The following is a 26,895-nucleotide window of genomic DNA, read 5'->3' on the forward strand; positions in this document are numbered from 1 at the left end:
AGTCTGTACCTTTGAGTTCAACATAGTAGATGAGAGGGTAATTTCCTACAGCCTCCAAGTGAGGGGACAGGACCTGAGCGCCAAAAAGCATTACAGAGAATCTGTACTTTTTAAAATCCTGAGAGAATAATAATTAGTGCTCCTTCGAGTAATTCCCTTGTTCTGCTGGGGTAATTCGATACTCACATTGGCACTGATAGTGAGTACGCTGTGCCTCTGGAATAGCAGACCGGGGTGCTAGTTCCCATTTTTTTTGGATCACATTCCTCAAACTTCCTTGTGAGGTCTGGTTGGGTGTACTAAAAGAAAGGTCCACCAGATAGTCGAACCTCAAGTTTAAGAGAATCAGTGCGGTTTTCATCCTGGTCGTGGAACTATGGACCAGCTCTATACTCTCAGCAGGGTCCTTGAGGGTGCTTGGGAATTTTCCCAACATGTGTTTCGTGGACTTGGAGAAACCATTCGACCGTGTCTCGAGTGAATTGCTGTGGGGGGTGCTCCAGTAATGTGACATATCGGACCACCAAAATGGTACGCTCCCTGTTTGATCGGTGTCAAAGCTTTGTCTGCATTGTCGGCAGCAAGTTGGACCAGTTGCCATTCAGGGTTGTACTCCGCCCACGATGCCTTCTGTCACTGATTCTGTTCATAACTTTTATGTACAGCATTTGTCGGCACAGTAAATCCTTTGAGAGGCTGTATTATAGTGGCTGCAGGATTAAGTTGTTGCTTTGTACAGATGATGCAGCCCTGCTGGTTTCATATGGCCATGATCTTCAGCTCTCATTGGATCAGTGAAGTGGCTGGGATGAGAACCAGCAGCTCTAAATCCAAGTCGGTGGTACTTGCCCAGAGAAAGGTGGAGTGTCATTTCCGGGTTGGGGACAAGATCTTCTCCCAAGTGGAGGAGTTTCCAAGTGGGGAAATAATGGATCGTGAGATTGACAAGCAGAAGCTAGGTCATTCGGAAAAAGCTTGGGAGTAAAGTGGAAGTTGCTCCACATTGAGAGGAGCCAAATTATCTGGTCAGGATGACCCTGGATGTTGGCTTAGGGAGGGATTCAGGGCACATCTGACTGCTAGAGGCCAGTGGGAAGACCTCGGACATATTATGGTGACTATAGCTGTGTCCCAATTCAGGGTCTACATCCTTAGCAGGACCCGGCCTATGCAGCCTCAGAAGGCTGGACTTTCGGAGGCACTTCCGAAGGATGCGTCACCCGTTGTTAAATGGGACAGTCTAGCCTGCGGATGATACTTACATTTGTAAGTATATTTGCAGCCGGTGCCGCTTCCTGTATTTGCCGCCATCGTCAAAATGATCCGGGTTGAACAAAAGGCGTGAACAGCATCTTGGGATATGGGAGGCCACAAAGGATAGTCGCGGTGGATCCTCCGAATACAGGGAAAAGGAGGGCGCATTCGCCAGCTGCATTTGGAGAAGCATTCGAATTTGAATGAATTGGGATAGCCTTCGCGCAGCCTTTTGACGTAATCTGCCGTCAAATTCGCCCTTAGAAGGATGCAGACCCTGAATTGGGACACAGCTCATGTCTACCATCTGCCCTGGGAACGTCTTGAGAGGAGCTGGAGATGGAAGTCTGAGTTTTTCTACTTAGGCTGCTCCCCCCGCGACCCTAACCCAGAATGGCAAAAGATGATGGATGGAGGGATTTAAATTATTAGACACAAATAATTACAATAGTTAATTGGATTTAAAAACAAAACAAAAACATTAATGGTAAAAAATAAGTAACTTTTGGAAATAAGCTAGCATGTTGGTCACCAAATCTTCTATTGGTTAAATGGCAGTACAGTACAGTATATAGCAGAGGTGTGGACTCGAGTCACATGACTTGGACTCAAGTCATGAATTTGATGACTTTAGACTCGACTTGACAAAATGTAAAGAGACTTGCAACTCGACTTAGATTTTAACATCAATGACTTGTGACTTCACTTGTACTTGAGCCTTTAAACTTGACAAGACTTGCTACTTTACCCAAAACCCAAAGGTTAAAAAGTTATTCAGGAGCACTCCGTATCTTTCATTGTGTACGTGTGTGTCTGTCAGCGTGTGTGCTGCCTGTCAGTACAACATCCAATCAAATTAGATCCACATTGTTTTCATCCCACAGCATTCATCCAATCAAATTGCAGGACAACCAACGAAGAAGAGCTGTCAAACAACGCACCAGTGAGGAAAAATTATGCCAAAGATAGTTTATTTCGGGTATTAAAACTACGAGTTGGTCAACAAAAAACGAATTGTAGTATGCAAAACATGTGGTTAGAAGATTAGAGACAGAGACGAAACAACTTCCAACTTCATTCGACATTTGAAGTTGCACAAGGAAGGATAAGTTTTGAATGTAAGATAACGTTTATTGGCTAAATAACGTAACTTTTATTTGCTGTGTAGTTAAATCAGTTAGGCTGTAAACGCACTGCTAACGTTATAACCATAGCCATCTTATAAGGGTACGCAGCATCGACTGCTACTGCCTACTGGTGCTGACAAGACACGAGGCTGCCATCTTGGAGTGGTTATCCGCTCCACTCAGTGCAATTCATTTGGCAGGAGCAATGAACTGTCAGCGCATTTAATCCATTTTACCTCACTGAATACCACTGATTTTCACACGTTTTTTTTGTCATACGTGTAGCTATGATAAAGGACACATGTTTTGGCGTGTTTTATATTCATAGTTTGCTTAACAATAATAGAATATTCCTATTTGCTATAAGTGACCAGATGTCCTAGATCAAAACTGGGAATATAATCCAAGAGAAGGGGGAAAAAAACAGTCAGCTATTTTTATATTCAAGAAACAATACGATTATATGGTTATATATACATGCGTATATCCTACATAAACAATGCATGAATATATAAGATATCTATATCTTAGGGATCTATAGACCAATAGTATCTCTGTTGCTGCAGCAGCAGAGTTTATTGCTTCTTGACACTTTGTGTTGATATTTTAAATTACATTCTTCCCTTAAATGATAATGTTTAAAGTGATTGTTTTATATAGATTTTTTTATGTATGTCGCTTTGGATGCAAGCGTCTGCCAAATACTTAAACATAAACATATATAAACACTTGAAAGTCTTTATTTCAGCTAAAACCATCAATCTGTTTCACTGGATTCAGAATAAAATGAAATTTTGTCTTACCCAACAATATTAGTATTTGAATATGGTTACTTGAAGACTTATTCCTGGTTACAATTATACTGTTAAGAAAGTATTTTCTTATACTTTGCCTAAAATGAGAATGCATTGTAATCAGTGGAAGCTGGTGAATTTTGTTTTAGGTGGGGCTGAAAGTTTGTAAACCAAACCCCTGTAGTGGGGGTCATCCTCCCCCAGAATATTTCTTTGTAATTTTCACATACAAATATTGGAGATCTTTGCTCCTTCTCAACTCTGTGGTAATATTCTTTTCACAAAATACAACCAATAGTACGTTAATATTAAATCATTCTTCTGAAAAGTGATCCCCCGATTCCTATTTTTAACAGTCCGCTCATTTGAGCAGGAAAACGCTGAACACCATCTTTGTTTTCTACCTGTCAACTGTCAGTTTAGGCTGCTCGCCGGCTGCTCATCACCACTTCAAGATGACGGCTGGATTTTTCGCGTCACAGCAGTCAATGTTGCATCTACAAACAAGCTATCTATGGTTATAACGTCATTGCAAACACGGCAATCTGTTGCATCCACTGCAATTCGCTACCTTATTCAAACTTTTTGTGAAGTGATTTGGCGACTTGTCCAGGGTGTACACCGCATTCCGCCCGATTGTAGCTGAGATAGGCGCCAGCGCCCCTCGCGACCCCAACAGGGAATAAGCGGTAGAAAATGGATGGATGGATTTTGTTTTAAGCAGGGTTGCATGAGGTACCTATACATAATGCTACATTAGTCAATGTATCACACACAGTAACGTAATTTTAGACGGCGGTCAGCAGCACCGCGTATTTTAGCCACTTCCAAAAAGACAAACATAGTCAAAAAAAGGTAAATTAAAATGTATACTATATTAAGAATATATGTACATATTGCATCGGGCCTTGACATCTAAAAAATACAACTCTGTTCATTGTTATGTTCATGTATTTGTTATGTTTTCCATGTGTACGCACACATCAACACACATACAGTATGAGATGAGATGAATGAGATAAATTAAGAACAGGATAGAAACTGCTGTGGAACTAGTTACAATGCAATATGCCATGGAAATACAATGTTAACACTTTTGTGCAAATAAGTACAGTTGCACTTGTTTTTTCAAATGTGTTTATTGTATAAAGGAATGAGTTAAATGTTTGAAATGATTGGTTAATATTGCGATTGATTGATTGATTGACTGTAATGAAGTGCAATGCAAGCACTATTTTTTTTCTTGCAATTTCAAATGTACTTGTTTTAATAAATAGATACAGCGTTTTAAAATAATACACATTCTGTGTAAATATATTAGTCCGTGGTTAAAAGGACTTGAAAGGACTCGAAACTCAAAATGCAGCACTTGGGACATGACTTGACACTTTCCAGTCTTGACTTTGGACTTGAGGGCAAAGACTTGAGACTTACTTATGACTTGCAAAACAATTACTTGGTCCCACCTCTGGTATATAAAGCATTTAGTACATTATAAACATTATAAAACAGTGCCATCCAGTGGAAGAGTAACATCTTCCAACAACATCGCTGGTATGAATTCTTTATAATTGTTAATAATATGATTTATGATGGGTAAACGAGGGCTCCAGACAAAGTGACGATGACTTTAGTGACCCAGCAGTCAATTCTATCTTTCTTCCATCCTTCAAGTTCATCACTGTGACAACAGTATCTTCTTTTGCTCTGGTCCTCCAAAATAAGGTGTAGCATGGTGACAGCTGTGTTTGGGCCTAGGTCAAGAAGTCACGCAGAAAAGTGGAAAAGCTTCGGCTCCCCACGCCTGCTGAGCAAGCTCCATTCAATAAAACGCCCCCTCACCCTTCCCGAAATGCTCCTCTTTACAGGATTAGTCTTAGACAAACATCTCTTTATTCTGACCTCCCCCCAACCACCACCTCCTGCACTGTAGGATTCTGGGACGTCACAGGACACGTCCATCAAAGAGTCGACGACCAATTCCTCGCCGTCCAGCTGGGACGTTCGATTGCGACCCAATAGGCGCTGTCTCAGATGCTTCTGTACATCCTGAGTCAACCCCCATTTAAAAGACAGGTTTTACTCCCTCAATAAATAGTTCAAGCATCTTTTTACTGCAGGTTGCATAACAATAATTTGGAGAAGAAAATATTCATAATTGTGACTTACTCAAATACTTCTTATGGCAACACAATTCTTTCAAGCATTGTGAAGGTAAGTACTCTTTTTTTCCATTACAACAGCAAGAAGTTTCATTAAAGTGAGATTATTAAACTTTTAGCGACTAGTGTGAAAAATATTTTATGATGATATTACTGAAGAGTTAATATCTAATACAAGAATGCCCCAACTATCCAATAAAAATTTTAAAATCAACCATTTTCATATTTTCATTTGTAAAAAAAAAAGAGAGAAAAAAGAGAAACAAATTAATTCCGATAAAACTCATTAATAATACTGTTGTAAAATACTTGTTTAACAAAGTGTCCTGCACTTAAGTCTGCTTACATATGTCATAAATAAATACATAAATATAACTTTAAATCGTCCAGAAATGTTATATTTTTTACACATTTGTGTAATCCCAACTCAACTTTAACTTTACTTTCTTAAAACTTCAAATAAAATGTACACTATAGTGGTGTTATCACAAAGTCCTGTTACACTAACACGGTGATTCTCCAAACTTTCTAGATCATGTACCACCTCATAAAACACTTGACTCTCCAAGTACTACCATAAAGACCAACAATAAAATACTGTAGTAGGCATAAGTATTCATGAAAAACAAGGCAGTGGTTGTTATAAACAAGTACATTTGATATTATAGGCCAATGTAACATTATGCAGTTTGAACAGTAACACTGTGTTTGAATATTTAATTAAGGTAGTCTTTGGTGTACGACGAGATGGAACCTGCGTACCACTGATCCAACAAGGGAAAAATGTGTAATACTCAAGTCACATGATCCACAGGAAGTTGCATCATTGATGTCCTCTGCTGGACATGGAAAGAACAAAATAACTTCCATGTATAATCCATCATATTCCGGCTATTACTAGGGGTTCAAATCTCAACACATTCTTTTTATGTACACTATTTTTTAAGTTATGTATTAATTTTTAAAATAAATAGTTATGTTGCTGTACTGTAATGTGCTTAGTGTCAACATGCTGTTACCATAAATATCCATCCATTTCCAACCGCTTCTCCCTCTCGGGATGATGTGGGGGTGCTGGAGCCTATCCCAGCTGCATACGAGCAGAAAGCAAGGTACACCACGGACATGTCACCACCTCATCACAAGGCTAACACAGATAGACAGAAACATTCAAACTCAATATCATGGGATTATATTTAATTGTATGCTTAAAATAAACTCATTCCTATTACTTACAGTCCTGTTACTCAACTACTTCATCGTAAGCTTAGGAGCCTTGAACAAAAATTAAATACATTTGAATAAAGATGGATCAAAACACATTTTAAGTAGTTTGAGTATTATCAGGGTTTTTTTTATGGAAAAAAGACATCAATCCACATTTATTTTGATAGAGTTTCAACAACAAATGGAAACAATTCAAATGATCTACCAATATATATATTTTTCAATTTAGAAAAAAACAACCGTTCTTATACAGTAGTGCATGTGAAAAAGTTTCCGTGTACTAAAACACGCACACACAAAGCTGATCTACTAAACATGTGCAAAGTAAATTAAGGTGCGTAATCCATTTTGCGTCTCTTCTTCATTAATGTGCAAAATATATGCTAATCATCAAAACGGCCACAATACAGAGAAATCTGAAAAAGATGCAAATGTAATTATTTAACAAGCGCAATGTGATTTATCAAAATTCATCAGTTTTGCGAGCACTATTTTGCATTTTATTTAGTATGTTTCAGTTGGGGCAGCACGGTGAAGCAGGGGTTAGAGCATGTGCCTAACAATACGAAGGTACTGAGTAGTCCTGAGTTCAATTCCGGGAAGAGGATCTTTCTGTGTGGAGTTTGCATTTCCTCCCCGTGACTGCGTGGGTTCCCTCCGGGTGCTCCGGCTTCCTCCCACCCCCAAAAACATGCACCTGGGGATAAGTTGATTGGCAACACTAAAGTGGCCCTAGTGTGTGAATGTGAGTGTGAATGTTGTCTGTCTATCTGTGTTGGCCCTGCGATGAGGTGGCGACTTGTCCTGGGTGTACTCCGCCTTCCGCCCGAATGTAGCTAAGATAGGCCCAAGCACCCCCCGCGACCCTAAAAGGGACAAGCATAAGAAAATGGAAGGACGTGCAAAGTGAGAGTTACAAACGCGGCTGCAGGATCAGTGCTCGCGCTGCACAGACGGACAATAGACGGACGAGAATCCTCCATCCTAATTGGGTGTGTAATAGAGATGCGCGGTTAGGCAATTATATCATCCGCAACCGCATCACTAAAGTCGTCATCCATCCGCCATCCACCCGAACCAACATTTTATCAACACCGCAACCGCCCGCCCGCCCGCCACCCGCCCGTTGTCATATATATGGGTCGGCAGCCTTTACCACTCATAGATCTAATTTGACCCGTTTCACAGAGTATAGAAGATAATGGGAGCAGCAAACATTCTCGCGACTGTTTGCTGGTGCTTATCCAGATAACGAGAATAAGGGCGTGCTATGAAGCCATTGCCTTTGACACCTTCATCAACATGTACAGACTGTTTGCCAGTCCAGCAACATGTTGTGTGCAGCTTCCGCAGAAACACGTACAAGATTGAAAGGCAATACTGGGTGACACAGAGTACACTGATGGTTGTGATATAAACAATTTTAACACTCTTACTAATATGCGCCACACTGTGAAGCCACACCAAACAAGAATGACAAACACATTTCGGGAGAACATCCTCACAGTAACACAACATAAACGCAACACAACAAATACCCAGGATCCTTTGCATCCATGACTCTTCCTGAATATATTCTACACCCCCGCGCCCCCAACCCCGCCCAACGCACAGGGGGTGGGGTTTGGTGCTAGCGGGGTGTATAATATACGGCAGTCAGAAATAGTTATGGATGCAAAGGATTCTGGGTATTTGTTGTGTTGCGTTTATGTTCTGTTACTGTGAGGATGTTCTCCCGAAATGTGTTTGTCATTCTTGTTTGGTGTGGCTTCACAGCATGGCGCATATTAGTAAGAGTGTTAAAACTGTTTATATCACAACCATCAGTGTACTGTGTGTCACCCAGTATGCCTCTCAGTCGTGTACGTGTGTCTGCGGAAGCCACATATAACATGTTGCTGGACTGGCATGTAGTTTATACATGTTATAGAAGGCGTCAAAGCCAATGGCTTCATAGCACGCCATAATTCTTGTTAACTGGGTGACCGCCAGCATATATTCGCGAGAGTGTTTGCGGCTCCTGTTGTCTTCTTTACTCTGTGACACGGGTCAAAATGGCCCCTTGAGAGGTAAAGATTGCCGATCCCTGAACCATGTATATGAAATATTTCCGAATGGTTCGACCGCCACCCGCCCAAATCTATCTAAAATCGAATTTTTCGTCATGTCACCTGCCCGACCCACGGTTTATCCGCGGACTCCGCGGATGAGACCGCAACCCACGCATCTCTAGAGTGTAAACATTTTGGACGGTCAGAAATAAAGAAAACATAACGTCTATTCAGCAACGTTATTGCTGGGCGATTTAAGGACTTATTAAAATTATTTCAATTAATCCATTTTGGTGCCATTTAATATTATTTTAATGTTTGTTTATTTCATGTATAATAGATATTACAATATTTCTTATGGAAAAAAAATTATCTTTAAAGTATGCATTATTTTGCATCTTAAGCAGAGCAAGTGCAGCCTCTCTCCAATGAGCACAACTTCAGCGGTAGAAAAAAAACGGTTTCAACGTAGACGCATTGTACGATTGCTTCTAAATGCCCATAAAAAGTGGTAGTATCTCCTGCATGTATGAAAACTGCAAAACACCACAGGTATGGGCATGATAACATGGATGTGCAGTAAATGAGTGTATCTCCTTGGTGATGTCTCGTATAGTACACACATTACTCTCACTTAAATAAGGCGGTACGCGCTCCTTTAAAATTGTACGCGCAGAGTTAGATTGTAAGCAAAACACCCACTGATAGTAGTACACACAATTTTTTAGATTGCATACACAATTTATTAGATTGCACACACTGTTTACCTGGTAGTCTTTGGATCTTGGTAAATCAGGCCAAAAGTGTATTATTGTGTTCTTATTTTTTTTTTCAATTATTATTGCATCATGTGGGGCAGACCTGGGCAATTATTTTGACCCGGGGCCCATTTTTAGAGAAAAAAAATGTGTCTGGGGGCTGGTATATCTGATTTTTAGGAACACTAATACAAAACCTCACAATAATGTCTGATTGAATGCTAAAAACGTTATGACAGACCGCCTTAAAAAACATAGTGGAGTTTTTTTTTCTATGAAAGATAAAACACTGAATATTGACAACCCCTTTCGATCGACATATTTTACAATGAAGTGAAATGCAACAAATAGTGAAACATGAATGCAAAGGGTACAAAATAAAACTAAAACCTAAAATCTGATACATCTTATATTTGCTGAATTTCAATAAAGTACTTTCTATTGTATTATATTCTATTGCATATTGTTGCGATCCGTTACACGGATCTTCACATATTGTTTATTGTTCCATTGTCTCATTCTCCATCTGACCAGCTTACTTCCTGTTTTGTCAGTCACCTTGGTTACACATTGATTTCACCTGCTCCTCGTTTTCTACACACACCTGGTTCTCCTTGATTACTCCCTATATAAGCCTTCCTCTTTTCTTTGTTCAGTCTGGGTTCATAATTTGTCTTTGAGCAACAGTATCGACTGACTTCACGTATATATAATTTCGCTAGCTTTTCACGCTAAGCTTTTGTTTTATTCCAGCTCTCACGCTGATGAATTGTTTTTCCTTTTTGTGTGCCTTCTTGCCAGTCTTAGTTTTTCTGTTTTCTATTCTTAGCTTTTATGCTAGCGCCCTTGGTTTATTTTGTCTGTTAGCTCCAGTATTTTTGTTCGTAGCCTGTTTTTGTTAAGTTTAATAAATCATTTAAACTTAACATTGCTGTGGTCTTGTCGACGCATCCACGGAGGGAGAAACCCGGCATTACTATGCCAATCAGTCTTTACACATATATCACTAATCTTTAGAATTTTGTTGTGAAAATCTCCTTCCGCATCTGTGGAAACGCTTCTCGCTCACACTGCTTGGTGCCTCGTCTGAGCTGCTGTGACGTAGATGACCATAGTAACCAATTAGATGACCATAGCAACTAATTAGATTACCATAGTAACTAGTATCTCATCCATAAGAGCAAATTCCAAGCCTTGAAATACTTTGTATTAGAGCTGGGCGATATGGCCTTTTTTTAATATCTTGTTATTTTTAGGCCATATCGCGATATATGATAAATATCTCGGTATTTTGCCTTAGCCTTGAATGAACCATTGATACATATAATCACAGCAGTATGGTGATTCTATGTGTCTACATTAAAACATTCTTCTTCATACTGCATTGATATATTCTCATTTTAAACTTTCATGCAGTGAAGGAAATCACAACTAAGTCAGTTGACCAAAACTGTATTTATTAAGCAGTTATTAGCAGGTGACTTTTCAAATTATGCTACATATTAGCAGTAATGCTACTTTTGGTAGCAACGCTTGTGCCCCACACTTGACAAATTATAGTGTTCTATTCGACATATTCCCGCATGAAGCCGAACCACCGCCAGACGATGGACCCCCTGCTGTTTTTCTTGGAAATTAATTCTCCCTTCATTCGCACCTTCTTTCTCTCGTATAACCACCCGCAGCACTCCGCTAACATCACAGCTAATGTTAGCCACGCCGCTACCTCTCTGCTGGGCGAGAGCGTATACGTATGTGACGTATGTAAGTTTCTGCACTTGCTGTCTGTGAGAAGGAAAGACAAGAAGGAATGGGAAGAGCCTGCAGTGTAATCCCCGCATCTAAAAACAACTGCATGAGAACGTATACTCGAATATTACGATATAGTCATTTTTTATATCGCACAGAGACAAACCCGCGATGTATCGCGTAATCGATATATCGCCCAGCCCTACTTTGTATAGTTAAAGACTTACGGTCATTAGAAAACACCACTGTACAACATAATGGCAGCGAAACTTTCCATCTTAAAGATCTAAAAAAATTATTTGGCAATGTCCGGCGGGCCGGTTTGAAAAGCTCAACGGGCCGCATGTGGCCACCGAGCAAGGATAGTTAGTTAGTTAGTTAGCTAGCAACACAACTCAAAAAAATATTGCTGGATGAAAATTAGTACAGGAACAAGTAATTCGATTTTGTGGATGATCCGCATGATGGTGTGGATTCAAGTTTTTTTTTAAAAAGGATTATTACTGAGAAATAGCACCAAACAGACAGAAGTCAGTGCTCCTAGTGATCTTCCAGTTTGTATAACAATGTTTTGTAATACAATGTATAGTTTTTTGGGGTTCTTTTTACCCCATTTTTGCATTGGTAATTAGTTGGTATTTATGGATTGTTGTTTTTCCTCCCCCACAAAAGTCGTCTGAGCCCAAACATGCATACCTGGATGATGGAGGCTCTGCTGCTGAGCCTGCTTGGACTGCAAGAAGTGATGGGAAAAGGGTGAGCGAAATTCGTATTTACTTTTTTTCCCCCAAGAACAAGCTAAAAGGAAAAAAAAAATCAAATTACATGCAAATGTTTATTTCACTCCAGTTTCGGATGACATAATTGACTTGATGTGAATTGTAAATGTGGTTTGGTTTCTTTACAACACACACTAAAGTACTTTACATGTTTACGTGCACATATGTCAGAAAAGGAGTAGGAATAAGCATAATTTATGAAAACAAAAGGAGTAGGAAGCTGAGTTTATGAAAACAAATTTTTGAATAAATGAAATTAAAATGCTTAAATGGATAATTTATGTAATTCCTAATTAAAATAATGTATACAGATTTCATGTGTATAATGCCAACAGTGTTGCTATTATATAAACTAAACGATTACAATTAAATAATTAATATCATTTAATATATTTAATATACATTTTTCTGTGTCTCAACAATTATTGATGATTTGTTTATTCCGATGCCAGTTTACCACTTATTATTAGTAAATATGTCCTATATAATGTGGTAAACTAAAGCACACCGTCTATACTCAGTGGCCAAGTGGTTAGAGTGTCCGCCCTGAGAATCGGTAGGTTGTGAGTTCAAACCCCGGCCGAGTCATACCAAAGACTATAAAAATGGGACCCATTGCCTCCCTGCTTGGCACTCAGCATCAAGGGTTGGAATTGGGGGTTAAATCACCATAAATGATTCCCGAGCGCGGCACTGCTGCTGCCCACTGCTCCCCTCACTTCCCAGGGGGGGATCAAGGGGATGGGTCAAATGCAGAGGACACATTTCACCACACCTAGTGTGTGTGTGACAATCATTGGTACTTTAACTTTAACTATAAACTAATACAACATCAAAACAACCGGTTGCCAGGGGTTTGAGCTCCATATTCATGGTACAGGAAACCTTGTTTATTGGTGTTAATTAGTTCCAGACATGACAGTGGTAAAAAATGTTTGCAGGAGGAGTTATAATTCAGATGTTGAATGTCTCTGTGTTGGCCCTGCGATGAAGTCGCGACTTCCGCCCAATTCTAGCAGAGATAGGCTCCAGCACCCTCCACGACCTCGAAAGGGATAAGTGGCAGAAAATGGATGGATGGATATTTTCAGAGTTGGGACAGTACAACTTGTTTATGACCTTCTAAAGGTTTTTTTTTTTCTACATTATGAGAGTTGACATGTGAGAACACCCACCTTTACACTCCTTTAATCCACTATGGTAGCCAAACAGTGCCCACAATACCCAACAGAGCTCTCATTATTGATATTTTGAGTTAATTTATCATTTTTTAATACTTAAAAATGCTTAAGTTTGTCAACAAAACATGCTAAAAAATGCAAACCAAAAAATCTTGGGAGTGATTCCTAAGCGCGATGTGACGATGGATTACTGTTTTTTTATTTTATGAATTATTATTTTCAAGGCCACTGTTAGCCCCTACAAAATACTTAACTCTGCATTACAGCACCATCACAAATTAATATTTTGTGTTGTGTTTGAATTGTACTGTACAATGGAAGTGCTAAAATTGGTTGCTCTAGAGCAGGGGTGCCCATTACGTCGATCGCGAGCTACCGGTCGATCGCGGGGATGTGTTAGTCGATCGCCAGCCAGGCATTTAAAAAAATAGACCTAAAAATTAGCGATCATCAATCTTCACCAAGACGTCACTTTTGTCACTTGATGGACATTCACGACACCTGAGGGTCTTGTGAGATGACACTGGCTGCTGCGAGCTCATTATTAAGAAAAAGTGATAGACAGGAAGGCGAGAAACACTTTTTATTTCAACACATTTATGCCGTACCTGCTGTCAAAACTCTAAAGACCGACTGCACAGTTCCTATCTTCACAATAAAAGCGCTGCTTCCTCTAAACCTGCGCTAACAAAATAAGAGTCTCAGAAAGCTGACATGCAGAAGCTAGCAAGCGACGGAGCTAATGGATTTCTTGTAAAGTGTATAAAAAAAAGAGTATGGAAGCTTGACAAATAAGATGCCAAAAACCAACCACTTTCATGTGGTATTGGACAGATAGGAGGACTTTAGTTCTCCTCCATTTGAAAATGCCGACGTTATCTGCACTTCTGTCGGATTCCAATCAATGCAAGTCATCCGAATCAGGTAATACTTCAACTTATATTCTTGTCTTCATGAAAAAAAGGACTCTAAATGTGTTAAACATTATTGCATTATCATTAAAAACCTTTAATATCTTAACAAAAACGTATGTTTCATAAATAAAAACATATAAATGATTTATATGAATGAGGTAGATCCCCTCGACTTGGTCAATTGAAAAGTAGCTCGCCTGCAGAATAGGTGAGGGCACCCCTGCTCAAAAGTCAATACATTTAATTATGATTTTTAATTAGGATCTATTTTGGTAATTGTTGCATCCTAATATTCTTAAATCTGCGGGAGCTTTTTCCACAAAGTTGAAACGTTGTGAGGGTGTTTTATTTTCAATAACAAGGCAATCAGTGTTTGAAATTACGACACCTTGTAATAAGTGGTCACATAAGTCATGTACAGAAGTTGCATTTAACAACCTTTATATTTTATTTATCATACATTCACGTTGGAAGTTGTTCCTCCATTTTATCATCAGGGCATAGTTTCATCATAGTGAGTCAGTTGGTAAAGCAGACATTCTCAGTCCCTCCAGGCTCCATCAGCTTTTGTGATTGTCGCGGCCTAAAATTCCTCATTTTACAGCCGCTATTTTCAAAAGTTGCGCTGTCTTATTTTTTTTGAAGAGCATCACATCTGCTTATGATTCGATGAATTTGTAATCAGTATTTCAAGTGTTTTTGTAACCCTAATCTCACGAAGCATGAGATTTCCACAAATCTAATAAAATAGTGCGTATTGGCCTCATCCATCATTCAAAGCTTGCGTAAAGAATGCGCTACCAACCTGATAAAACCGAAAGAGAAAAAGATGATACAGATCTGAGATTTACGATCTAAGATCCGCTCACAGATGTTACTTGGTGGTTGCTTATGCACACTGCAGCTAGTGCTGGATAGTCCGACTCCCTAATGTTATAGTCACATGCAGGATTCTCACAGGTATGAAGCAAAAATAGAACCTTACCTTCTGTATGATTTATTTTTTATCTTAAATCAGTGCTGTTCAGTGCTCCAAGCGTTTTCACTTGTAGCACCTGTAATACTAAAATAGAAAAAAAAGTAGTACAGAACATTTCTTTAGCACACAAAAAATTTAGGAGCAATAACAAATATCTTCAATATCACAATTTCATTATTGACACTCAAACAATGTACACGTGCACTTGTACAAATAAACAAAATGTCATCATAAAGCCTACTGTTACGCTCAAATAAACACGGAACATCACTAAACTGCGCTTTTTCTATCGTGAACACAAGTGTAGGGCTGGGCGATATGGATCCTGACTCATAGAAATATCCGTTGACAAAACTACAAACCCCGAAACCAGTGAGGTTGGCTCATAAAAACAATATACAATGATGTGCAAATCCTTTTCAACCCACAGTATACTCAATTGACTATATTGCAAAGACAATATACTTAAAGATCGAATTGGAAAACGTTGATTTTTGCAAATATTAGCTCATTTGGAATTTGATGCCTGCAACATGTTTCAAAAAAGCTGGCACAGGTAGCAAAAAAGACTGAGAAAGTTGAGGGATGCTTATCAAACACTTATTTAGAACATCCCACAGGCGAACAGGCTAATTGGGAACAGGTGTGTACCATGATTGGGTATCAAATCAGCTTCCATGAAATGCTCAGTCATTCACAAAAAAGATTGGGCGAGGGTCACCTCTTTGTGAACAAATGCATGAGCAAATTGTAGAAAAAAGTTTTAAGAACAACATTTCTCAATGAGTTATTGCAAGGAATTTAGGAATTTCCCCCGTCTACGGTCGGTAATATCATCAAAAAGTTTAGAGAATCTGGAGAAATCACTGCACGTAACATTGAATGCCCATGACCTTGGATCCCTCAGGCGGTACTGCATCAAAAACCGACATCAGTGTATAAAGGATATCATTACATGGGCTCAGGAACACTTCAGAAACCCACTGTCCATAACTTAAATTTGTTGCTACATCTGTAAATGCAAGGTAAAACTCTAATATGCAAAGCAAAAGCCATTTATCAACAACACCCAGAAACGCTGCTGGCTTTGCTGGGCCCGTGCTCATCGAAGATGGACTGCTGCATAGCGGAAAAATTTTCTGTGGTCTGACATTTCAAATGGTTTTTGGAAACTGTGGACGTTGTGTCCTCCGGAACAAAGAGGAAAAGAAACATCTGGATTGTTATAGGCACAAAGTTCAAAAGCCAGGATCTGTGATGGTATGGGGTGTATTAGTGCCCAAGGCATGGGTAACTTACACATCTGTGAAGGGACCATTAATGCTGAAATGTACATACAGGTTTTAGAGCAACATGTTGCCTTCCAAGCAATATTATCATGGACGCCCCTGCTTATATCAGAAGTGAGTACACTTTTGTGAGATACACCATATCGATGATTGGCCAAAATATGCTAGGAAATTGTGAGATTGGACAAAGTTGCCAAGTTGAATTTGGGAGAATTGGCGCAATCACACTATTGCGACAATTGTCACGAGTAAGTAGACGGACATCGTAGAGAGTTATTTTATTTACCATGAATTGATTAACGTGGACCCCGACTTAAACAAGTTGAAAAACTTATTCGTGTGTTACTATTTAGTGGTCGATTGTACAGAATATGTACTGTACTGTGCAATCTATTAATAAAAGTTTAAATCAATCAATCAATGGCAATACAGTCAATGCTGCTTTTTGATTGGCCAATATATGACAGGAAGTTGCAAGGTTTTAACAAAGTTGCAAGGTTGCGTATACTTTTGGGGAAATGGATGCATTTGTGTGAATCTTGGAGGGTTTGATGAATATTTCATGAACAGACTGGGGTTGTACAATATACATATATATATATATATTAATATCGTAAAGCGATACTAATGAATGATTCGCTACTAAATCGCTTCTAAAAAGTACAGGTTTAGCATCACAAAATCTTTTTTCAAGTTCATAAACTCGGGAAATATGTCCCTGGAGACATGAGGACTTTGAATATGACCAATGTATGCTCCTGTAACGTCTCGTATTGGATTGATATCCAAATTTGTGGTAACATCCAAAACTAATGTAGACTTTCAAAGAACAGATGAATAAATGAGTATTACATTTGAACAGTAGTGTATATAGAACAAATTAAAAGAGAAAATAAGCAGATATTAATAGTAAATGAACAAGTAGATAAATAATTAATTTTCTACCACTTGTCCTTAATAAGTTTGACAAAATAATAGAATGGAAAATGACACAATGTGTTACTGCATACATCAGCAGATAAATTAGGAGCCTTTTAAAAGACAACTTGTCTTGTATGCTCAGTATTTTATTTAAGGACAAACTTGCAATAGTAAAATATGTTTAATGAACCGTAAAAAAATAAAGCCAATAATGCAATTTTGTGTGGTCCACTTCATGTAGAAAAGTATCGAAACATAACGTAAAGTATCAAAATACATTTCGGTACCAGTACCAAAATATTGGTATTGGGACGACACTAGAACAGACTATTTTTTCACACGTGTAACTGCTGGGTGCAGATGTCGTCGGGGCGTCTGCTCGTCCCGACTACACGGAGGTGTGTGTTCTGATGTACGCGGTGATGTTGACGAGGTACACAGACGGGATTTTGGAACACAGGTTTTAGAGATGTGCGGATAGGCTATTATATCATCCGCAACCGCGTCACCAAAGACGTCATCCACCTGCCGTCCACCCGAACCAACATTTTATCAGAAACGCACCCGCCCGCTGAAATACATCAGAGGTTGGCCACCTTTACCACTCACAGAGCTGTCTAAACCCGTTTCACAGAGTGACGAAGACAATTGGAGCCGCTAAAGTTCTCGCGATTATCCAATTGGCGTTCAGCCTGATGACATGGATATGGGCGTGCTGTGAAGCCATTGCCTTTGACACCTTCACCAACTTGTATACACCTATTATTAGTCTGGCAACAAGTTGTGTGCAGTTTCCGCAATCACACGTACAAGATTGAAAGGCATACTGGGTGACACAGAGTACAATGATGGTTGTGATGTAAACAACTTTAACACTTACTAATATGCGCCACGATGTGAAGCCACACCAAACAAGATTGACAAACACATTTCGGGAGAACATCCTCACAGTAACACAACATAAACGCAACACAACAAATACCCAGGATCCTTTGTATCCATGACAATACCTGAATATATTTTACACCCCCGCCCAACTTATCGACGCACGGGGAGGGGGGGTTTGCTCCTAGCGGGGTGTATAAAATAGTCAGGATTTGTCATGGATACAAAGGATTCTGGGTATGTGTTTGTCAATCTTGTTTGGTGTGGCTTCACAGCGTGGCGCATATTACTAAGAGTGTTAAAATTGTTTATATCACAAGCATTAGTCTACTCTGTGTAGCCCAGTATGCCTTACAGTTGTGTGCGTGTTGCTGCGGAAGCCACACACAACATGTTGCTGGACTGACAAGCAGATTGTACATACTGTAGAGGGCGACAAAGTCAATGACTTCATAGCACGCCCTAATATTTATTATCTGGGTGAGTACCGGCAGTCATTCTAGAGAAAATTAGTGTCTCCTATTATCTTCTTCGCTTTGTGACACGGGTCTTAAATGGCTCTTTGAATGGCAAAGGATACCGATCCCAGAACCATGTATATCAAATATTTCTGGATGATTCAACTGCCGCCCGCCCGAATCTAATTAAAATCAATTTTTTTGTCATGTCACCCGCCCGACCCGCGGTTTATCCGCGGACTCCGCGAATGAGACCGCAAACCGCGCATCTCTAACAGGTTTATTCCTGCAGTGCGGTATGATCACAAGTGAAGACGTGTGTGAGCTCCATCACAGCCATGCAACCTCTCACTACAAAATTTCCACTGGATACGAAATGGCTTTGAAATGGCACCCGCACGGTGGGAGACTCTTTCCATTTTTATTCAGGTTAATATCAGTTTTTCCCCACCTTCCAGCGCTAAATATGCGCAGAACTTCTTAATTTGTCGGACACTGCAACAAATATGTTCAATTTAGCTAAAATCCGCTTGTGTTGGACAGGAAGTCATGCACAAATACAAAATAAATTATCTGGTTTAGTTTCAAATTAAAATGCTACATTTTAAAAGTGGATGGTATTTTACTTTGAACGGTCCTAATGGGCGGCGGCGCACATGAGGTGGGGCTGGGCGATATATCGATATATTTTTAAACAAGATATGAATTAAGAAAATATCCTAATATCGATATAATTTATTTCACGTTAAAATGACCAAGCATCGCTTATCTGTTATGTTCCTTGCTCTCCCCGCTCCTCAATCCCTTTCATGGGATACTAAACCCCTCCCCTTCCTCCTTCCAAGACTGCTTGCACGTATAAGAACATCCATGATTGGTTGGTCGTTTACTATGATGAGTTGCAATTGGTTGAGATTAGCCCAATCAGAGGCAAGATAGTGCGGGTCATGGAACCAGGGAGGGAAATCAAAACAGACATCCCATATGACGACAAGAGAGTCATAGAAGAGAAGAGGGAATTTTCAAGCGGGCGATTTATATATTAAAAAAACTAGTGGAAGATGGCGGAGGAATTCTCTTCCTTAGATTTTTCTTTTAGTGATGTAGATGACGTCCAGGAAACCCGCAATGTGTCTACTTGGTCACATTTGGACAAATGTACGCGTCTGTATAAAACATTCATTTAAGTTGTTTACCATGTAAGCCCAAATCAAAACTGTTCTCGAGTTGCCAAGCCACGAGAAATTCTGCCCAAAATGTATGTGGAAGTGAGAAAGATCATAGATAGATCATTTAATTTATGTTATGCAGGTATGTGATTTGACCACAATAAAAAAGACTGAAAAAATGTCCGGGGGTCTGGAGGACGAAGGCCCCCAGCCATGTCCAGGGCGGTGCCCTGGTGGAGGGACAAGGGAGGGAAGGTCCCCCGAAGCTCCTGGTTTTTCACCAATTTAACATGCTAAAATTAACAAAGACAGCACCATTTGAAGAAAATATTTTAGTGTTTAAAGACATGAAAACATCATTAATAGAACATACACACCCCAATTATCCTAATGAATCACTGTATATGGTTCAGTCCCAACAGTATTTAGTCACTAATATTTACATCTCGTATTCATTTCACATCCACAGGTGTCACATTGATCAGTGTTATTATCTACAGTTTATTTACAGTATTACCACATTACTTCAGTTCACTTCCCACATTTACTAACATGAGCTTTCTTTGCAAATTTCTGAGCAGCTTGCATTTTCCTTTTGGTCTCTGCTTTTGTAGCTTCTTTTTTGGATTTCACTGCCAACTTCTGCCTCTAGTATTATATGCAAATTTATTTAAAATAAATTGTTAACTGGAATCAATAATGCGACTCTTTGAATTTCTATAATTTCATAATATATTTTCACGTGGCTTTTTATTTTTAGAAAAACCCATTTGTATTTCGCAAAGCAATAATTGGTAAATATTGAAAACAAACATGCGTATTTCGCAAGCAAATATTTTTTAGCTTACCTCATTATTAACTACCCTGTCTGCAACTGAAGTGCGTTGTTTGGGTGGATCTTTCCTCTCGATGTCTACGGCAGTTGTCGATGTAAACAAAGGATGAAGTCCGTAAGGTTTGTTCACTTTCGGGTAACACCCAAGAGTACCAGCTAGTGAAAAGTTAGTTTTCCTTGCTTCAAGTTGTGTCATATGTTTTTGGCGTTTCGCATGTACTTCTAAAGCTTTGAAACCTCGTGATCCATAGTCAATATTATCATGACACCACGTGCACAAAACTTTTCCGGGACGATCGATTTTCTAAATAAAATCGCCGAACAAAGTCGTAACTTCCTTCTTCCCAACAGTATCAGTGATTTCCCTTTCCATCCAGTCCCATCGAAACTTATTTTTGACATGTTTATCAATTTATTTTACTCGTGAAGCGTCCTTTCTCTCGAGAACCGACATCGTTTACATTTGGAAAATGGCGGCAGTAACGTCATCATTCATAACAGATGTCCTGATTGGTCACAAGGAACATATCGACCAATCAACTACGGCGTAATATTATATTACGCCGTAGTTGATTGGTCGATAATCCCCCCGGGATTAAAAAAGACGGAATTCCGACTTTAGACGGAAAAATCACATGCCTGGTTATGTAATTCTGTGCTACTTAAACAATTTTTTTTCTGTGATGTTAGTACTCATCTTGACAAACTGGGTTATTGTATGTATATTTTCACCAGAAAATATATCGACATATACGTATATTGAGTTTAAGTAAAAATATATCGAGATATACTTTTTCGTCTATATAGCTCTATTATCAAGGCAAAACTGTCGTCGGTGTTGCCATTCAGGAGCAGCAGTTTGTTTGTTTTTTGGCAGGACCAAGTTTTTTTTGCTTCTGCTTGTCTGGATGGACAGAATACACTATTTGTGGTTCACTTTGGTACAACTTCCCTCATCACATGATTGTGCGTGGATTTGCAAGATCTGGTAAAATTCTGCGCTATTTTTGTGCACGACGGATACACAACGGCGGTGGGGATTTATGGTGGTGCTTTTCCATGGCAGTTTCGTTCAGCAGCCGTTCCTCCTCCAGTGGAAACCCGGGCTCAGTCAGGTGAAAAGCAGACTGACTGGATATGTTGAAATTTAACAAATATAAAAAAATAAATAGCAGCCAATGTCACTGACACTCTTCAAGAAGAATACAATACAAAACAAAATGAACTAAAAATAAATGTAATATTAAATGACCAAAACTCATTCATTTAATAAAATAAAAAATCTTAGCGCAGGGGTCTCAAACTCAATTTACCTGGCGGCCACTGGATGCATAAACTGGGTGAGGCTGGGCCGCAAGAAAAGATTTCTTAAAAAATCTAACATGCAGTTTTGAACAAATTTACCTTCTTTGAGTGTCTTTCCCGCCCTAGCAACATACTTGCCAACCTCCCCGATTTTTTCGGAAGACTCCCGAATTTCAGTGCACCTCCCGACAATCTCCCGGGGCCACCATTCTCCTGAATTTGTCCCGATTTTCGCCCGGCCAACAATAGTAAGGGTGTGCCGCGATAGCACCGCCTTTAACATCCTCAACAACTCATTGCGTCCACCTTTTCATCATACAATCAGCATGCCGGCCCATCCAAGTGTTGTATGACGCTTCTGCAGACACATGCAAGTGACTGCAAGACTTACTTGATCAAAAGCAATATAGGTCACACTGAGGGTGGCCGTATAAACAACTGTTACAAATATGCACCACACTGTGAACCCACACCAAACAAGAATGACAAACACATTTCGGGAGAAAATCCGCACCGTAACACAATAACACAAATACCCAGAATCCCTTGCAGAACTAACTCTTCCGGGCTACAATATACACCACCTCAACCGACGCACGGAGGGGGGTTAATGTGTGGGGGGCAGGGTTGAGGGTGTGGGGTTTGGTGGTAGCGGAGGGTTTATTGTAGCCCGGAAGAGTTAGAGCTGCATGGGATTCTGGGTATTTGTTCTGTTGTGTTTATGTTGTGGTACGGTGCGGATGTTCTCCCAAATGTATTTGTCATTCTTGTTTGGTGTGGGTTCACATTGTGGCACATATTAGTAGGAGTGTTAAACTTGTTTATACGGCCACCCTCAGTGTGACCTGTGTGGCTGTTGATCAAGTATGTCTGGCAGTCACAACTGTGTGTGTCCAAAAGCAACTTATGACTGAGCTGGCATGCTGTTTGTACAGGCTGCAGAGGGTGCTAAAGGCAGTGCCATTATGGCACCCCCTGAACATTGTTGTTTGGGTAAAAATATCGACAGCAATTCGAGAGAATGGTTCTCCTAAAATTCGAGAGTCTCCCCGGAATATTGCGAGGGTTGGCAAGTATGACGCTGTCAGGCGCCATTCATATAAAACCTGCGGACCGCACGAACATAAAATTTTCATATCAAGGTGCGGGCTGCAAATTAACGTCTCGCGGGCCGCAATTGGCCCGCGTGTCTGAGACCTTTGTCTTAGAGTAGTGCTTCCCGTGCGTCGGTTGAGGTGGGCGGGGTTTGGTGCTAGCAGGGTGTATAATATAAGCAGTAAGAGTCATGGATGCATTGCACTGTGGGTAATTATTATGTTGCGTTTATAATGTGTTACAGAGCCGATGTTCTCCAGAAATGTATTTGTCATTCTTGTTTGGTGTGGGTTCACAGTGTGGCACATATTAGTAAGAGTGTTAAACTTGTTTATATCACAACCTTCAGTGTAACTTGTATCACCCAGTATGCCTTCCAATCTCGTCCGTGTGACGATGGAAGCAGTGAAATGCATGTGTCAATGGAAAGTTATTCCAAGCCTTCAGTGCTGAAAATAATAACAATAACAACAATTTTTTTTATTAAATGTGCACTTCATGATGGTATCCTCACATCACACCCAATTTTTTACTGCATGCCATTGCTAAGCTTTGGGGTGAGAAGAGGTTTTAAAGTTATTAGCGCCTGCTTACTACTACCGCATGCCTTGAATAGGCGCAGGAGTGAGAAGATGCTTTAAATTAATTAGCGCCCCTGCGGCCATTCAAGGAAATACGGTATTTAAAAAATAGCAACAATTCAAATATCCTTTGTAAATACTTGTTGAATAATACTTCAACAAAATATGAATGTAACTTCATAAGCTGTGAAAATAAATGCAACAATGCAATATTCAGTGTTGACAGCTAAATTTTTTTGTGGACATGTTCCATAAATATTGATGTTAAAACATTATTTTTTTGTGAAGAAATGTTTAGAATTAAGTTCATGAATACAGATGGATCTCTATTACAATCCCCAAAGAGGGCACTTTAAGTTGATGATTACTTCTATGTGAGAAATATTTATTCATAATTGGATCACTTGTCAACAAGTTTTTAGTTATTTTTTCCCCAAATAGTTCAGAAAGCCCACTACAAATGAGCAATATTTTACACTGTTACACAAATTCAATAAATCACAAACTGATGACATAATGCTGTACTTTACTTCTTCATCTCTTTTTTTCAACCAAAAATGCTTTGCTCTGATTAGGGGGTACTTGAATTAAAAAAATTTTCACAGGGGGTACATCACTGAAAAAAAGTTGAGAACCACTGTATTAGAGAGTAAAACAACCAGACACATACCTGCAATGTCGTATGATCGCAAGTGGAGACGTGCGTGTGCTCCTTAAAGCCAAACAAGCCTGTCATGAAAACAACGCACTTTCAGTACACAGCACAGAATGATGGATTGGCGCGCACACGCGCACACGCACGCGCACACACAGGGAAAGGGAAACGTGGAGGCTAGCTTGATAGTTGGCTTGCTTTTCCCTCACCCAAAACGTCTCCATGACTACATTACACAGCATGAAACAAGACAACTAAACATTGTTATCATCACCACGTCAGCATTATTTGTATAAAACGGTCATTTTAACCCGAAAAAATAACTTTGCAACTTCCGTTGCTCCCACACACGTACCTCTCTGGCAGGTGGAAAGCGCACTGACCGACTGGCGGAGACGCAATATCCGTTGACCTTCAAAATAAGAGCTCAGTAACGTGACGAAAAGAAAAGAATTAACAAAATAAAGCCACATCATCATCTCCAATAAATAAAAAGGGAAATGAAATCAAGATGCAGGATAGGGAGTTTGGCAAAATGAATACATTTAAAAATTGTTAAACATGTTTTACTACTCATATATTAAACCAGTGGTTCTCAAATGGGGGTACGCGTACCCGTGGGGGTACTTGAAGGTATGCCAAGGGGTACCTGGGATTTTTTTTTTTAAATATTCTAAAAATAGCAACAATTCAAACGTCCTTTATATGTATATTTATTAAATAATACTTCAACAAAATATAAATGCACGTTCATAAACTGAAAAGAAATGTAACATGGCAATAGTCAGTGTTGACAGCTAGATTTTTTGTGGACATGTTCCATAAATATTGATGTCAAAGATTTCTTTTTTTGTGAAGAAATGTTTAGAATTAAGTTCATGAATCCAGATGGATCTCTATAACAATCCCCAAAGAGGGCACTTAAAGTTGATGATTACTTCTATGTATAGAAATCTTTATTTATAATTGAATCACTTGTTTATTTTTCAACAAGTTTTTAGTTACTTTTATATCTTTTTTCCCAAATAGTTCAATAAATACCACTACAAATGAGCATTATTATGCACCGGTATGCAATTTGATAAATCAGAAACTGATGAAATAGTTCTGTATTTTACTTCTTTATCTCTTTTTTTCAACCCAAAATGCTTTTCTTTGATTATGGGGTACTTGAATTAAAAAAAATGTTCACAGGTGGTACATCACTAAAAAAAAGGTTGAGAACCACTGTGTTACACTCATCCATCCATGCATTTTCTTAGTGATTCTCCAATATTTTCTGTCACACCCCTGCAAGGAACAAAATTATCATTTTGCATTCCCCCCCTCCCACTTTCTACAAATAGTATCATTTGTCTTTAAAATTGGTATAAGATAAAGACAACTTAAAAATAAAGAAACATAGCTAAACTTACAACAAGGAATACTGAAAATATTTAAAATGCATCAATTTAATTAATTATTGTTCATTATCAATAGCGCTATTTCAGTGGTTCTTAACCTGGGTTCGATCGAACCCTAGGGGTTCAGTGAGTCGGCCTCAGGGGTTCGGCAGAGGTCAAAACATACCCGACTCATCGTCTCAATAAAAACTTTTCCCTATCGGCGTATTACGGATACGGCAACAGCAGAAGTCACACTGACTTGCAGGTGTGTTATTTGTTGTGAGTTTATGCAGTCTAGTGTAAGTTTAGTGTTGGTTTTGTTACTTTGAACAAGGTGATGTTCATGCACGGTTCATTTTGTGCACCAGTAAAAAAAACATGGTAACACTTTAGTATGGGGGAAATATTCACCATTAATTAGTTTCTTATAAACATGCTAATTAGTAGCATATTGGCTCTTAACTAGTCATTATTAGGTACTTATTAATGCGTTATGGCCTCATTATAACCCTAACCCTCTAACCCTAACCCTAACCCCAACCCCAACCCCAACCCCAACCCTAACCAAATAACTCCAAATTAAGTCTTTGTTACTTAGAATATGTTCTCCATACTAAAGTGTTACCAAAAACACATAACTTTGTCTTGAATTTGAAAAAAAAAGAAACATTTTATTTTTCACTAAGAAGGGTTCGGTAAATGTGCATATGAAACTAACGGGGTTCGGTACCTCCAACAAGGTTAACAACCACTGTGCTATTTGTATTAGTATTTGTATTGCTCCAGTTGTAGTGTAATAATGCTCATTGTCATTTCTGTATTATTATTTATTTTGCTAACTGCTTCCTTGCTACCACTTTTACCATCAATTGTACATATCGTATGTGCTGATGTTGCTCTATTGTTGTTGTTTTTGTTATTGTTGTGTTTGCTGTTGTTGTTTTTGTCCCTCTGTCTAATCCCCCTCTTTTCCCCACAATTTCCCCCTCTGTCTCCCTTTTTTTCTCTTTCTATCCCCTCCTGCTCCCGGCTGCACCGAATGATAATATACCGTATTTCCTTGAATTGCCGCTGGGTCGGTGATTAATTTAAAACCTCTCCTCACTCCTGCGCTTACCACAGTCATGCGGTAAAAGTAAGCATGCGCTAATTATTTTAAAACCTCTTCTCACTCCGGCACATACCAAAGGTATGCAGTAAAAAATTTGAGTGTGATGTAAGCTTGGACCTTAAAACCTACTGAATAGCTTTTGATCTTTTGATCTTTTGATCTTTTGATTGGGCGGTATAGCTCGGTTGGTAGAGCGGCCGTGCCAGCAACTTGAGGGTTGCAGGTTCGATC

General features: G+C 39.3%; 2 protein-coding genes across 8 annotated transcripts in view; one reads left to right on the top strand and one right to left on the bottom strand.

Moving 5' to 3' along the window:
* The window catches only part of aoc1 (amine oxidase copper containing 1), a 42,787-nt gene extending 18,221 nt beyond the window's left edge, over positions 1–24,566 (bottom strand). The window contains exons 1-6 of one of the 7 annotated variants that reach the window (XM_061922156.1): positions 24,524–24,542; positions 24,184–24,242; positions 23,276–23,381; positions 11,819–11,920; positions 6,574–6,612; positions 6,357–6,472 (exon numbers count right to left, since the gene is read on the bottom strand). The gene's annotated coding sequence lies outside the window, so the exon portion shown is untranslated. Of the gene's footprint in view, positions 1–6,356; positions 6,473–6,573; positions 6,613–11,818; positions 11,921–14,981; positions 15,060–23,275; positions 23,382–24,183; positions 24,243–24,523 lie in introns of all 7 variants that reach the window. The other 6 variants (XM_061922159.1, XM_061922153.1, XM_061922155.1 and 3 more) reach the window with 6 other exon arrangements.
* sspo (SCO-spondin) overlaps positions 11,811–26,895 on the top strand; it is a 391,512-nt gene continuing 376,427 nt past the window's right edge. The window contains 1 exon segment of the mRNA XM_061922415.1: positions 11,811–11,878. Coding sequence (XP_061778399.1) covers positions 11,811–11,878 — 68 coding nt within the window.

The sequence above is a fragment of the Nerophis ophidion genome, linkage group LG15 (genome assembly GCF_033978795.1).
Source record: "Nerophis ophidion isolate RoL-2023_Sa linkage group LG15, RoL_Noph_v1.0, whole genome shotgun sequence".
In the NCBI taxonomy this organism is placed as follows: Eukaryota; Metazoa; Chordata; class Actinopteri; order Syngnathiformes; family Syngnathidae; genus Nerophis; species Nerophis ophidion.